This window comes from Agelaius phoeniceus, chromosome 12, assembly GCF_051311805.1.
Source record: "Agelaius phoeniceus isolate bAgePho1 chromosome 12, bAgePho1.hap1, whole genome shotgun sequence".
Lineage (NCBI taxonomy): Eukaryota > Metazoa > Chordata > Aves > Passeriformes > Icteridae > Agelaius > Agelaius phoeniceus.
Window position 1 is genome coordinate 19618704 of NC_135276.1, and position 14326 is coordinate 19633029.

The 14326-nt window shown below is 54.4% G+C and overlaps 1 protein-coding gene across 1 annotated transcript; it reads right to left on the reverse strand.

The window, feature by feature from the left end:
- Positions 1-7290: 7290 nt before the first annotated feature.
- On the reverse strand, positions 7291-10250 carry FOXC2 (forkhead box C2). The gene has a single exon (XM_054640950.2). The coding sequence runs from the start codon at positions 9691-9693 to the stop codon at positions 8194-8196; it is 1500 nt and encodes a 499-aa protein (XP_054496925.2). The 5' UTR covers positions 9694-10250; the 3' UTR covers positions 7291-8193.
- Between the last annotated feature and the right edge of the window lie 4076 nt (positions 10251-14326).

The following is a 14326-nucleotide window of genomic DNA, read 5'->3' on the forward strand; positions in this document are numbered from 1 at the left end:
CCACGTGTCTCTCTGGTACCAGCCAATGGTCTCCGGGTTATTCCTTCATTTGTTTATAGAATTAGTCTGTTGATAAGTCTGCCCACCCAAGTCGAATCAAGCTGTGTTTATTTGGAAAAATTTCCGGGCACCCAATATATAAACGCACTGATCTGATGTTTGAAATATCACGTCCACCCTTTGACGCTGTAAGCACACACAGCAGAGCAGGATGTTCACTGCTGGAGCTGGGGAGCAGCGGGCAGGGATCCCCGCAGCCAAACTGGGGCGTTCAACAGCACAAAAATTAAAAAAAAAAAAAAATTAAAAAAAAATTGAAGAAAGGAAGAGAAAGGGGTGGATGAGGGGAGGAGGCAGAGCTGCGATGGAGAGGAAGGAAAAGGGAAGGGGGGGGATCAGGTGTGGAGGGGTCCTTGGCACCTCCCGCTCCCGGGGAGACCCCCGGGGAAGGTGAAGGGGGACCCCCGGTGCAGCCCCCTGGCAGCAGGGGCAGACTGCAGCAAAAGGGGAATTTGGCAGGCCCGGGGAGGAGGGTCAGTATTTGTGAATGCGGGCCTGTTGCTTTATATTATGTACTTTCCTGTTTATAACAAGGAGGGGGATTATAACAACTTTACAAGTGCACACAGCTGGCCGGTGCTTACATTAGGAATTTGTGATGCTCTTTTTCTGTATAAACGTCCAGGTTTGGGGCTGTGTTTTCTGTTGTCGGATTTTTTTCTTTCTTTTTTTTTTTTTTTTAATTTACTGACGTAACAGCTTTAATCCGAGGCCCCGAGGGATTCCGATGCAGTTGGAGGTGTCGCCTGTGTCCCCAGTCCCCCCGCGGGTTTAGACCTGTCCTGTGGAGCATCTTTTCTCCGAGGGAGGGAAGAAGAGGCTTGAGGGGGACCCTTTTCTCCTTCAAAGAGAAACATCCCAACAGCACAGCAGCTCCCACGGGCCTGCTGCGATTTTTACCTGGCAGGGGAGGAGGTAAAAGCCGAGCTCCGGCTGTCCCCCAGCGCCGCCCTGCCCTGGCCATGCCATCCCCGCATTTCCCTGCAAGTTCCGCTTCACCCGGGGGGGGTTTCTGGCCCAGCGTCGCTCCCCTGTCAGGAGAAGGATTTTTCATCCCCCGGCTAAAACCCAGCGCGATGCTGTGAAGCTCCGGATGGGTCCTGAAAGCTGCAAATCGCCAGGAGAGCCTGGGAAACGCAGCCGGGGTGCGCGGGGAGGCGGCTTCTCGGGCGGGGGTGTGGGGGGTGTCCCCTCTCCCCTCTCACTGGCTGAGCCCACGCGTGGGAGGAGGGGAATTCACCCCTCTAACACCGCCCTCGCCCGTAACTCCGCACCCCTCCCGCGCCCTGCGCACCCCCGGCAGCTGCAGCACCCACCCGCCGTGCCAAAAGCGCGATAAAGCCCCAAAGAAATAAAGAGAGAGGTGAAAGGAGGGATTTGGGGAGTAGCACCCACCCCCGGGCAGCCTCCGCGCCCCTGGAGCATCCTCACCAGGGAGGGATGGGATGGGATGGGATGGGATGGGATGGGATGGGATGGGATGGGATGGAGCAGAGCGCGGCTGCTCTGAGCCGCCCCGAGCATCCTCAGAGCAGCGGCCGAGGGTCTCCCCCCCTCACCCTCCTCCTCCTCCTCCTCCTCTCCCCACCTCGGGGAGTCCCCCGCTCCTTGAGCCACTCCAGGCACGGATTAGCAGAACAATAAATACTCGCGTGTAGGGCAGGAACAGTCCCAGGGCTCCCGCTCTCTCCCCGAGCTCCCTCCCCCAGCCAAATTCTCGCTTCCTCCCTTGTTTTCCCCTCTTGGCGGTGGGAAATCCTTGGAGGCGGGGATGCGGCTTTTCCCTCCGTTCCTTTTTCCCAGCTCTGTGTTATCCCTGTTATCCCTTTCCTGCCGGCGGCATCGCTGGAGCTCTTCAGCCGCGTTATCCGCACGGGATCAGCCTCCGAGAGGGAAAAGAGACAGAGGGGGGGTTCTCGGTGCTGTTGGTTCCGTCGCTCTTTCCCCAAACTGAAAAAAAAAAACCAACAAAAAAAAAAAAGAAAAAAAAAAAAAAGAAAAAAAAACCACCAAAACAAATAAACAACGCGGCGATGAAGGCGCTCCTGGATGGGTTTCCCCTCCTCTCTCCAGCTGACGAGCCCCTTTTAAAGCAGCAGCGAGGAGAGGTCCCGCCCGGAGCCCCCGGCGGGAGCAGGGCGCGAATGAGCTCTCCCCGTTCCTGCTGCATCCCGGGAAATAGGGGAAAAAGGGTGGAAATCAGGGATTCCCAATCCTGCTGCACCTAAGGATTGCGGGAGCGGGGGTGGAAATCAGGGATTCCCAGTCTCGAGGGGAAGAAGGGGTGTGAATTAAAGCTCCCCTTTACTGCTGCATCCCGGGAAACAGGGGGGGAAAGGGTGGAAATCAGGGATTCCCAATCTTGCATCCCAGTCTTGAGGGGAAGAAGGGTGTGAATTGGAGCTCCCGTTTTCTGATCCATGCTGGGAAATGGGGAAGAAGGGGTGTAAATCAGTGATCACCCCATTCCTGATCCATGCCGGGAAATGGGGAAGAGGGGGAGGTAATCAGTGATCACCCATTCCTGATCCATGCTGGGATATGAGGAAAAGGGGGTGTAAATCAGTGATCACCCATTTCTGATCCATGCCGGGAAATGGGGAAGAGGGGGTGTAAATCAGTGATCACCCATTCCTGATCCATGCCGGGAAATGAGGAAGAGGGGGTGTAAATCAGTGATCACCCATTCCTGATCCATGCTGGGAAATGGGGAAGAGGGGGTGTAAATCAGTGATCACCCATTTCTGATCCATGCTGGGAAATGAGGAAAAGGGGGTGTAAATCAGTGATCACCCATTCCTGATCCATGCCGGGAAATGGGGAAAAGGGGGTGTAAATCAGTGATCACCATTCCTGATCCATGCCGGGAAATGGGGAAGAGGGGGTGTAAATCACTGATCACCCATTCCTGATCTGTGCCGGGAAATGAGGAAAAGGGGGTGTAAATCAGTGATCACCATTCCTGATCCATGCCGGGAAATGGGGAAGAAGGGGTGTAAATCAGTGATAACCATTCCTGATCCATGCCGGGAAATGAGGAAAAGGGGGTGTAAATCAGTGATCACCATTCCTGATCCATGCCGGGAAATGGGGAAGAGGGAGTGTAAATCAGTGATAACCATTCCTGATCCATGCCGGGAAATGGGGGGAGCAGGCCAAAAATCAGAGGTCCCCCACTCTTTCTGCATCACAACTTTGGGAGCAACAAGGGCTGTAAATCAGCGATCCCCACTCCTGCATTAGTCCTGCCCGGGGGTAATGGGGGTGTGAAACCGAGGTCCCTATTCCTGCTTCATTGCGGGAAATGGGGGAAGGAGGGGTGTAAAACCGAGGTCCCTATGTCTGCTGCATCGGCGGAAATGGGGGAAGGAGGGGTGTGAAACCGAGGTTCCTATTCCTGCTTCATTGCGGGAAATGGAGGAAGAGAGGGTGTAAACCAGAGCTCCCCATTCCTGTTGCACCCCAGGGTGTGGGGAGCAGGGCAAAAAACAGTGATCCCCTCTCCTGCCCCATCCCGGCCTGGAGGGGAGCAGGAATGTGAATTTGAGCTCCTCATTCCTGCCGCATCCCGGCCTGGAGGGCAGGGGGGATGTGAACCAGAGCTCCCCATTCCCGCTGTATCCCGGCATGGATAGGAGAGGGAATGTAAATTTGAGCTCCCCATTCCCGCTGGATCCCGGCATGGAGGGGAGCGGGATGTGAACCAGAGCTCCCCATTCCCGCTGCATCCCGGCATGGAGGGGAGCGGGATGTGAATTTGAGCTCCCCATTCCCGCTGGATCCCGGCATGGAGGGGAGCGGGATGTGAACCAGAGCTCCCCATTCCCGCTGCATCCCGGCATGGAGGGGAGCGGGATGTGAATTTGAGCTCCCCATTCCTGCAGCATCCCGGCATGGAGGGGAGCAGGATGTGAGTTTGAGCATTCCCGCTGTATCCTGGCATGGAGGGGAGCGGGATGTGAACCAGAGCTCCCCATTCCTGCTGGATCCCGGCATGGAGGGGAGCGGGATGTGAATTTGAGCTCCCCATTCCCGCTGTATCCCGGCATGGAGGGGAGCGGGATGTGAGTTTGAGCATTCCCGCTGTATCCCGGCATGGAGGGGAGCGGGATGCGAATTTGAGCTCCCCATTCCCGCTGGATCCCGGCATGGAGGGGAGCGGGATGTGAATTTGAGCTCCCCGTTCCCGCTGGATCCCGGCCGTGCTCCTCAGGGATGCTCTCCCCGCTGGCGCTGCCCGCCCCTCGCCCCTCGGCCCTCGGCCCTGGCCCAGCACAGAACGCGGTCGCTCGCTGCTGCCCCGGGATCAGGGATGCATTTCCTCTCTCCCGGCCTTCCAGTGCCCGCTATGGATTTTCTGCGAAATCCCTTCGGAAATGGCAGAGGAGCTCGTGGCCTTCCCCAAAAACTGCTCGCCCGAGCTCCGGGGAAGGTGGGAGTGCTCGGGAGGGACGAGGCAGCTCTGCTGGGCCGTGTGGGGCATTCCTGGGGGGAGTGTGTTCCACCCGGGGCCTGGAGCACCAGGGAAACACCGCCTGGGCTGGGCTGTGAGGACGAGATGGAAAACTGCTGGCTCTTCTGCCCAGGACCGAAACTGGCTGGGGCTTGGAACAGGTTTGCAAACCCGGTGGTGAATGGTAATAGAATAAAAAAAATTAGGAAACACATCCACCATCCTCATCCTCTTCCCCGTGCCTCCCTGAGCCCCAGGCCGGGGCTGCGGGCCGCCAGCAGCATCAGCAGTGCCGGGGCCAGCCTGGCTCCCCTGACCTGCGGGACAGGGGCTGTGGGGGCGTTGTGCTGCTCCTTCGGGGGCTGCAAGACAAATCTGGTCATGGCTGCCTTCAAAAGTTACCCCGGGCCTTCCTCCTTCCTTCATTCTTCCTTCCTTCCCCTCTGCTCCGGCCAGGCTGGAGTCACCTGTCGCGACAGATTCGGATCGAGATCCCTATCGCAGCTTTTAAACAGAGCCATCAAAGGATCCTCTCGCCTCTCCTGTGACACCAGCCCAGCCCAAAAGGGTTTCCTGTGACACCAGGACACCCGAAAAGGCTCTCATGAGACACCAGCCCACCCCAAAAGGCTCTCCTGTGAAACCAGCCTGCCCCAAAAGACTCTTCTGAGACGTGAGCCCATCCCAAAAGGCTCTCCTGTGAATCTAGCCCACCCCAAAAGGCTCTCATGAGACAGGAGCCCACCCCAAAAGGCTCTCCTGTGAAACCAGCCCACCCCACTGCGACACCAGCCCACCTTAAAAGGCCCTCCAGAAACACCAGCCCACCCCAAAAGGCTCTCACAAGACACAATCGCACCCCAAAGGGCTCCCCTTTGACACCAGCCCACCCCAAAGGGCTCTCATGAGACACAATCCCACCCCAAAGGGCTCCCCTTTGACACCAGCCCGCCCCAAAGGGCTCCCCTATGACACCAGCCCGCCCCAAAGGGCTCCCCGTGGGGTGTTTGGGGTGACAGGGGACGGGGCCCATGGGACAGGAGGGGACACAGCAAGGGGACACAGCAGAGGGACGATGCTCACAGCCCCGCAGGAGCTCTCCAGAGGGGACAGGAGCGGCACAGATCCCGTGAGGGAGCGTCCTGAGGGGTGAGGTGGGGAAAGAAACACCAAAAAAAGGAGTTTTGGGGGGAAAAGGGATGCCAGGAACTGTCCAGCAGCAGAGCCCTGGGGGTGTCCCTGATCCCGGTGCCGAATCCCATCCCTGCCTGAGGAAAAGGGTCCCCAAATTCCCAGCGCCCGGCTGGGAGCATCCCGGGATTGCTCCACGCGGGTGGGAAAAGCCTCAGCAGGCGCCTGACCTCAGGCATCTCCCCCCACAGCGACCCCGGCACCCACGCAGGAAAAAAATCCCACGGGAAGATGGTCTGGACCAGGGGAGAATTCTTTCCCAATTCGTATTTTTCCCCCCTTTTCCTCTTATTTATTTTCGTTTCACCGTTTTGCTCCCTTGATTTCCCTATATTTTAATCCTTTACACTCTGTGTTTTCTCTTATTAAGAAAGCACTTTGACTTTTGTTTCATAAAAAAATAATAAAAAAAGAAGAAAATAGAAAATTAGATAAAAAACACCCTCCGAGAGCCAGGAAAAAACGGCGGGGAGTTTTTTTTACAAGAATGTTCCTTAAAATACAGATCAAGTAAGGTTCAGACATTTTTTTCTCATTTAAATCGAGAGTTTCGCTGCTTTTTGCCAGCTTTCAAGCGCAGGCGAAATTCAGCCGGTCAAAACCAATTTAGATCATCGATTTTAACAGCCTGACGTGGGTAAAACCCCTCCCGAACCCAAAAAAAGGAGTTTTAGGGGCACTGGGGGGCTGCGAGAGGTGGGATGGGGCACGGTCGGGATTTTTGGCTGCATGGATGCGATTTTACAGCTGGGAAAGGAGCCTGGCTCCAGAAATCTGGGCTTGAAAAGTTCCAAAGACCTCCTAAACTCGGCTTTAGGCTTTGCCGGCATTCCCAGGCTCTCGGGATTGCTAAATCCGGCGCTTTGCCCTGGATTAAAAAAAAAAAAAAAAAAACTTGAACAGGTTAAAAGATGATTTGGGAAAAGCCAGAAGAGCTGGCAGCGCCCGGCCTTGCGAACAGGAGCGTCAATAAATGAAAAAAAAATTAAAAATAAAGTTAAAATCAGCCAATTCTTCAACCAAGAGAGGATTTCAAACCCGAAACGATTCTCGAGTGAACTTTTCCACCTTTCTAAGACTCCGCAGCGAGGCCGGGTTGAAAGGATCGCTCTGACTCCCAGGCACTCGGGATTCCTTTCAAGAAAACCAAATAAATAAAGAAATGAAATGGGATTTTTTTAGGGGGGGGTGGGTGTTTGCTGCCTTGGGAAGAGGCGGCTCCGGGCGTGCAAGGGCCGCGCTCGCAAGGACGGGGCGAGAGGAGCAGAAATTCCCCTCCCTGCGCCTCCTGTTTTCCTGTTTTCCCCATGGCAGGCCTGGGAAAACTCCCGAAATTTCAACCCTGGCAGGGATTTGGGATTGAGGGGGCTCAGCCCCGCTGTGGTTTTCCTTCCTCACCCTCCCCAGTTGCACAATTCCGGCTCTTCACGTGAATTCAACCTTGTCTCCAAGAAAGAAACCTCCAGGAAAATCAGGTTTTGTTTTAAAAACAAACCACTGCCACGTTTTCTGCGTGAAGGAAGGGAAAAAAAAAAAACCAAAACCTGTTAAAAAATCCCCGGTTTATACACAGAGAAGCGGCAGACTTGGAGCAGAAAAAACCAGCATGGATTTATTTTAAGGTAAGTACAACAATTAGGACCACATAAGACAAACGAACTTGGAAGCAGGTTAAAGCAAATAGTCCTTAGGAATGGTAAAGGTGAAATCTATTATACAAAACATCACACGTCGTAAATAATAATAAAAAAGTATCAGATACTTTGTCTATTTTTTTTTCCTTTAAAAAAAAAAATCCACCAGCAAAAAATAAATTATTTCCTCGTCTTGCGAAAAGAACAGCTCTAAAACGAAAGAAAATCTATTGCATAATTGTACACAGAAGAAGAAAAAGAAGAAATCACTTGTCATGAATTTGGAAGTTAGGAACCGTTGGGCGAGACAAAAATAATCCAGTGAACTCAACTTTAAATATTATATTAATGGCTCTGAAAATCAGCCTGATTAGAAATCCACATATTTTTTACAGCACAACAGAGAACTCAAAAAATACCCAGGACATATATTTATATATATATTTATAAACTTTTTTTTTCCTTTTAAAACGTATAAATGGTTGTTGTGATATTGGTCCATAACTTATTTTTCTGAGTCCCCCTATACTTTAGCATATAAAATTTGCCACTTTTAGATAGACATATATATATATAATTTTTTTCACCTTTTTCTTTTCTTTCTTTTTTTTTTTTCTTTTTCAAATGAGAGATCCCCCTTTTTTTTTTTTTCAAGTAAAATCTACTTGTCCGGAATTTAAGAAAAGCTTTTTGGGAATCTTCAAACTCTATGGCCACAAAGTCCACGGGGAAGCTGTCAGATTTATTTTTATTGCCGTGGGTTTATTTCTCCCGATTTTTAAAAAATAATTATTATTAATAATTATAATTTTTATTTTTTTTTAATGGGCCTAAGCGGGGTTTACTGGCGGCTACTCAGTACTTAGTGCAGTCGTAGGAGTAGGGGGCGGCGTGGCGATATAGGGAGGGCGCGGATCTGTAGGGGATCTGACAGGCGGAGTTGCTGCTCACCTGGTGCTCGCTCAGCGCCGCGCTCTCCATCCCCAGCCGGTGCGACGTGAACATTTCCCGCACGTTGGGAAAAGTCTGCTGCTGAGAGCCGAACGTGTGCCCGGACAGGTGGCTCAGCTCAGCGCCGTGGTTCAGGTACCAAGAAGCCGCAGGCTGTCCCCCCGCTGCTGCTGCTGCCGCCCCTCCGCTTCCTCCTCCTCCTCCTCCTCCTCCGTGGGGATGCCCGGTGCCCAGCGCTCCGTCCTGCCCCGCGGGCAGGCTCAGCGTGCCCAGCGGCGACGGGGCGCCGGTGGGATGCTCGGCCAGCCCGTCCTCCATGGGAGCGCACATGTGCGCGGTTCTGTCGCCGCTGTAGAGGCTCATGGCCCGCATGCTGCAGTGGTAGCTCCCACTAGTGTCCAGCGCCTGGCCGCAGGCCGCGCCGTACCCCGACGGCTGCCCCGCCGCGGGGTAGCCCAGCGCCAGCCCGCCGCCCGTCCTGCCCGAGGCGGCACTCACCGGGCTCAGCTCGCCCGCGGGGGAAGTCCGCAGGGTCATGATGCTCTCCACGCTGAAGCCCGGCAGCCCGTTACCGGCAGGGTGATGCTCGGGCAGCGCCGCGTCCGGAGAGGCGGCGGCGGCGGGCGGCGAGGCGGCGCTGCGGGGGCTGTCCCGCACGGCCCCGCCGCTGGCCGGGCTCAGCGTCTCCACCTTGGTGATCACGGGCAGCTCGGGAGACGCCGTCTCGCTCTTGATCACCACCTTCTTCTCGGAGGCCGGCGCCGAGGCGGAGGAAGAGGAAGAGGAGGAGGAGGCTTCCTTGGGGAGGTCGGCGCCGGGCAGCCCGGGGGGCTTGGGCTGCTCCTTCAGCAGCCGCTCCCGGGCCTCCTCCTTCTCCTTGGACACGTCCTTCTTCTTGAAGCGTCTCCGGCGGCGCAGGAAGCTGCCGTTCTCGAACATGTTGTAGGAGTCGGGGTCCAGGGTCCAGTAGCTGCCCTTGCCCGGCTTCTTGTCATCGCGGGGCACCTTGACGAAGCACTCGTTGAGCGAGAGGTTGTGGCGGATGCTGTTCTGCCAGCCCTGCTTGTTCTCTCGGTAGAAAGGGAAGCGGTCCATGATGAACTGGTAAATCCCATTGAGCGTGATCTTCTTGTCGGGGGCGTTCTGGATGGCCATGGTGATGAGAGCGATGTAGCTGTAAGGTGGCTTCACCAGATCCTTGGGGGCGGTGGGTTGGTGCGGGTGGTAGGGGCCGTAGGAGCGCCCCATGCCCGCCGCGTACTGCTCGGCGTGGCCCGAATAGACGCTCATGGGGTTGCCCATGCCGCCGTAGGTCCCGGCAGCCCGGTAGTAATTCTGCTCGCTTAAATACGGCACCACTCCCAAAGCGTTGGGGTCCGAGACGGAGTAGCGAGCCTGCATCATGGAGAGGGGCTGCCCGCGGCCGCGGAGGAGAGGAGGAAGAGGAGGACGGTGGAAGGGCCTCACCCCCGTCCGGGACCCCTCCGCGGAGAAGGGAGAGAGGGAGAGAGCGGGAGAGAAAGAGAGAGAGAGTCTCGGAGCCGAGCTCAATCCCAGCGTGTCCTCTAGCAGCGGCACCGCAGCGGCATCCTCCGGGTCGCCGGGGGCAGGGTGGTCTCTGGCGGCCTCTCCCTCCCTCTGTATGACTGTGATTCTGCTACACACGCCTACGGCCCGCGGCGGGCGCTGCTGCGGGGAGCTGGGCTGATGGTGGGGGGGGGGCTGTTCTCGCAGGAAAAGGGAATTTTAAAAAAAAAAGTAACAAAAAAAAAAAAAAAAAAAAAAAAAAAAAAAGAGCCTGAATAATAACAAAAAAAAAAAAAAACTTGAAAAAATTTAAAAGGAAAAAGACGAAAAAGCAGCCTTGCGGAAAGCCCAGTCCTTGTCACAAGAGCGGCCCGAAGCGTTGCGGAGCCCCCGGAGGGGTGCGGGAGCCGCCGCCGCCGAGTTCCCTCCCGGCCGCGCTGCGCAGCTTCAAAACCGCCCCGCGCCGCCGCCGCGCTTTTACTGCCCGCCGGCCCCGCCCCCCGCCGCGGCCGCCAGCCAATGGCAGCGCGCGGCGCCGCGGCCGCAGCCAATGGGAGCGCGGGACGCGGCGGCGCTGCCGGGCCGGGCCGGGCCGGGCCCCGCTCCGGCACCCCCGGCACCCTCGGCCCCAGCCCCGCTCCGGCACCCCCAGGCCCTCCGTGCGGGGTTTGGCGGTTCTGCCCCAAAAGCAGCCCCGAGCCGGCCCGGGGATGTGCCCGCTGCCCGCTACCCGCTGCCCGCCCCGTGCTAACGGCGGGGTTTGTCAGCGCTGAGTGCGGGCAGGTTGATGGTGGTGTCGCGGTGTCCCCGTGTCCCGGTGCCCGGCGGGGCGTGCGGTCACGGTTTTAAATGTGTTTCTATGGAATTCATCCGGAGAGGCCGCCGGGTGCTCGCCCGTCGGCGGCGACATCGCGGCTCGGCCCCGGCGGTGCCGTCGTTGCGCGTTCAGAGGTTGCTCTGCCGCTTTGGGGGAGTTTGGGGATATTTTATTATTCTAGAAAATACCCAACAAACCCGACAAAAAGCAGCAAGCGCATTTAAGTGTCTATATTTTATTTTCGTTCCGGGCATTGAGGTGGATTTTCTTGTGGCTGTGAAATCCGCCCCTCTGCCTTGTCCCTAATGAGTTCATTAGAGGCAATCAGAGCGGGACAATTAGGGACGCATGGTGACCAAGTGTAAACTCAAGTGTTGGGGGAAACTGCTGCGAATTGTTCTGTTCCACCCGAGAGAAGAGTGGAGCCGCCGGGCGAAGGAACCGAGGTGGGAAACCAGCGATTTCCCCGCTCCGCAGGAGTAAAAAAGAAATTAAAAATCAGAATATATCTATAATCAAAAATAGCGCTGCAAAATCGATTCGAGCCCGAAAAGACCGAGATAAGGTCAAAATAAATTTGCTGTCACTCCGCTCGGGCTCCTTCCCGCCGCCTTCCCCCGAGCCTGGCTGCTGCCGCTCTGATTCCCGAGCGGTGATTTTTGGGTTTCTTACACTGTAATTTTGCCTTGTCCTCCTTGCAATTTGTGCGGTTTCGTAAGGCTTTAAACAAAGATATTTTTTCCCCCCAAAGGCGGGCTGGGATTTTGGGCGGCTGCTGGCACCGAGGGTCCCTTTCCCGCTCGCAGCCCCGGCGGTGCGGAGACCGCAGGCGGCTCCGGCCGTGGGAACCCGGCGGGGCTGTTAATTACCGGAGATTTTCTTAATAAGAAAGGAAACGATTTTATGGCGATAACTAAGGGGAGGGAAAAAAATGAAATGATGAGGTAGATCCTCTACAAGGAGGGATGGTTCAAAATGATCTGCGATGGAAAAATTGATCGGGGAGTTTCTACGGGTGTTTCAAAATTGTTATTTAGTTTTGACGGAAATAATTTTGAATGTTCGGGGAGGGTTTCATCCACCGAGAAAATGTCCGGGGATATTTTGTTTGGGGAAAACAAATAGTGAATTCAGCGAGATAAGCTGATACTTTTCATGTAAATGTATAACCATAAGAGAAAACTTTTATTTTTTTTTTCTGGAATAATTTGAGAACGACTTCACACTTTTATGTTCGGTTTTCAAATAAATCACGTTTCTCGTAACAACTCGGGCTGCGTCTCCGTGTACACAAGCAAATGGGATTTCTTTAACGATATAAGTTTATAAAATGTTGGAATTTAATAAAAGAGAGCCACCCCTGCGGTGTCACAGTGCTGTCTCTTCCTAGAAGCCTGGAGAAATATCCTCGATGGAATCTTACCTCTCCTCGGCTGAAAACTTTACCGAGCTGCATTTCTACAGAACCCCCAGAAGCAGCAAAAGTTCTTTGCTTGCTAGAGCTGGGCACCGAGCAGAGACCGATCCAACGGGCTCGGAAAAGCCCAAAATGCGAATGGCTTCAAGAAAACAAAACAAAACAGTAAAAATCAGCATTATGAAAAATACGGGGGGGGAACGCAGGGAAAGGAGCCCCTTGGAGGAGGAGAGCGGGAGGCGCTTGGAAATGCGGGATTTTCCCCGCGGGTCTCCCTTCGCCCGGTTCTCCGGGGGAGCCGCCGGTTTTCCTCCCGCAGCCTTTACCGGCAGCGGAGCTTCCGCAGCCCTCGGGGCGCCCTGGGCGCCGTTCTGGGGACCACTCCCGGGGCCCCTCCGGGGCTGCTCCCGGTGTCGCTCCGGGCCGTTCCCGGGCTGTTCTTGGTGTCGTTCCCGGTGTCATTCCCGGTGTCGTTTCCAGGGCTGTTCCCGGTGCCGCTCTGGGACAGTTCCCGGGCTGTTCCCGGTGTTATTCCCGCTGTTATTCCCGGTGTCGCTCCCGGGCTCGCTCCGGTCTCACCTGCCCGCGGGGGCTCCGCACGGCGTGTGTCGCCCCCCAGGGGACACCGCGGGGACTGCAGCGCTCCCCGGCACCGCCCGGGCGCGGGGACAGAGGGACACGGACGAGACAGACAGACAGGGACAGAGATAGGGACGGGGAGAGACCGAGCAGGACAAGAGGAAAGAGGGAGAAGTGTGGGAGAGAGGATGGAGGTGGGAACAAGAGAGAGAGAGAGGGGGTGAGTGGAGAAAATGAGTGGGCAAAGGGAGAGGAAAAGTGGGGAAGGAAGGAAGAGACAGAGAAAAGGAAAGAGAGAAAGGAGGAAATGAAGGAGGGAAAGAGTGAAAAGAGTGAGGGAGAAGGAAGGAAGGAAGGAAGGAAGGAAGGAAGGAAGGAAGGAAGGAAGGAAGGAAGGAAGGAAGGAAGGAAGGAAGGAAGGAAGGAAGGAAGGAAGGAAGGAAGGAAGGAAGGAAGGAAGGAAGGAAGGAAGGAAGGAAGGAAGGAAGGAAGGAAGGAAGGAAGGAAGGAAGGAAGGAAGGAAGGAAGGAAGGAAGGAAGGAAGGAAGGAAGGAAGGAAAAGAGAGAACAAGAAAGAAAGACATTAAAGGAGTGAGGAGAGAAAGAAAAAGATGAAGAAAGAAGGAAGGAAGAGAAAGAATGAAAGAAAGAGGAAGACAGAAATAAAGGAAGAAAGAAGGAGAGGAAACGCAAGAAAGAAGAGAGAAGGAAAGGAAAGGAAAGGAAAGGAAAGGAAAGGAAAGGAAAGGAAAGGAAAGGAAAGGAAAGGAAAGGAAAGGAAAGGAAAGGAAAGGAAAGGAAAGGAAAGGAAAGGAGAAAGGAAAGGCTCTATCTGGCACCAGTCCAGCCAAGACCCATTGATGCACATGAATCTCTCAGAGCTGGAGGGGAAAACTCCTGAATTCAGCAGTCTTGGTCGTTGTGGAGAGAAAAAAACTCAGAAAAGGTGTTTGCATCTGCAGCCCTCAGAGGAGCATCCCAATTTATTCTGATTTTTTGGGCTGGCACAGCTGCACTCGGCTCTGACCAAGGAGCTGCAGCATCCTGGCCAAGTGAGGTGGATATCATATCATATCATATCATCATATCATATCATATTTACAATATAATACAATACAACACAATACAATATAATATAAATAATAATAAATATACCAACTCTGAAGACATTCCCCCATTCCCCAGCACGCTTTAAAATAAACCTTCATAAATTTTATTCATCGTTTCATTGTTCTCATGACCCCTCCATCCCGCTCAGGAATGTTGGGATTCTCACGCTCCTTTTTTTGGGGTGGTTTTAGTAGAATGAGCTAATTCTATAAATAATAAATTGTGTGAACGAATCATTTATTATCCAATTAAAGGCGAGCAAGAAGTGAACTTGTGGGTACCCACGTAGAGGCTGGATATTGTTTTATTCACCACCGGCCAGTTCTAAATGGAAAAGTAATTAATGTGAGGGATAATTTTACAAAAAGTAGGGTGGGATTTTACCCCCAGCCATAAAACGTGATGGAAAGCCCGTGATATTTGTCGAATGAGGGCGAAAATCTCCCCTTAATTCGCGAGCACAGCCTTTTTTATGTTTAATTCCAGAAATAAATCGGGCCCTCAGCGACCCCTCACGCCGCTTCCCCAACTCTGCCTTCGAGGCCTTTTGAGCCCTCAGCGCCGCCGTAGCCGCCGCGCGCGCCGGA

Coding starts and splice junctions, on each gene's coding strand:
- FOXC2 (XM_054640950.2), bottom strand. CDS start 9,693: ATGATGCAGGCTCGCTACTCCGTCTCGGACCCCAACGCTTTGGGAGTG.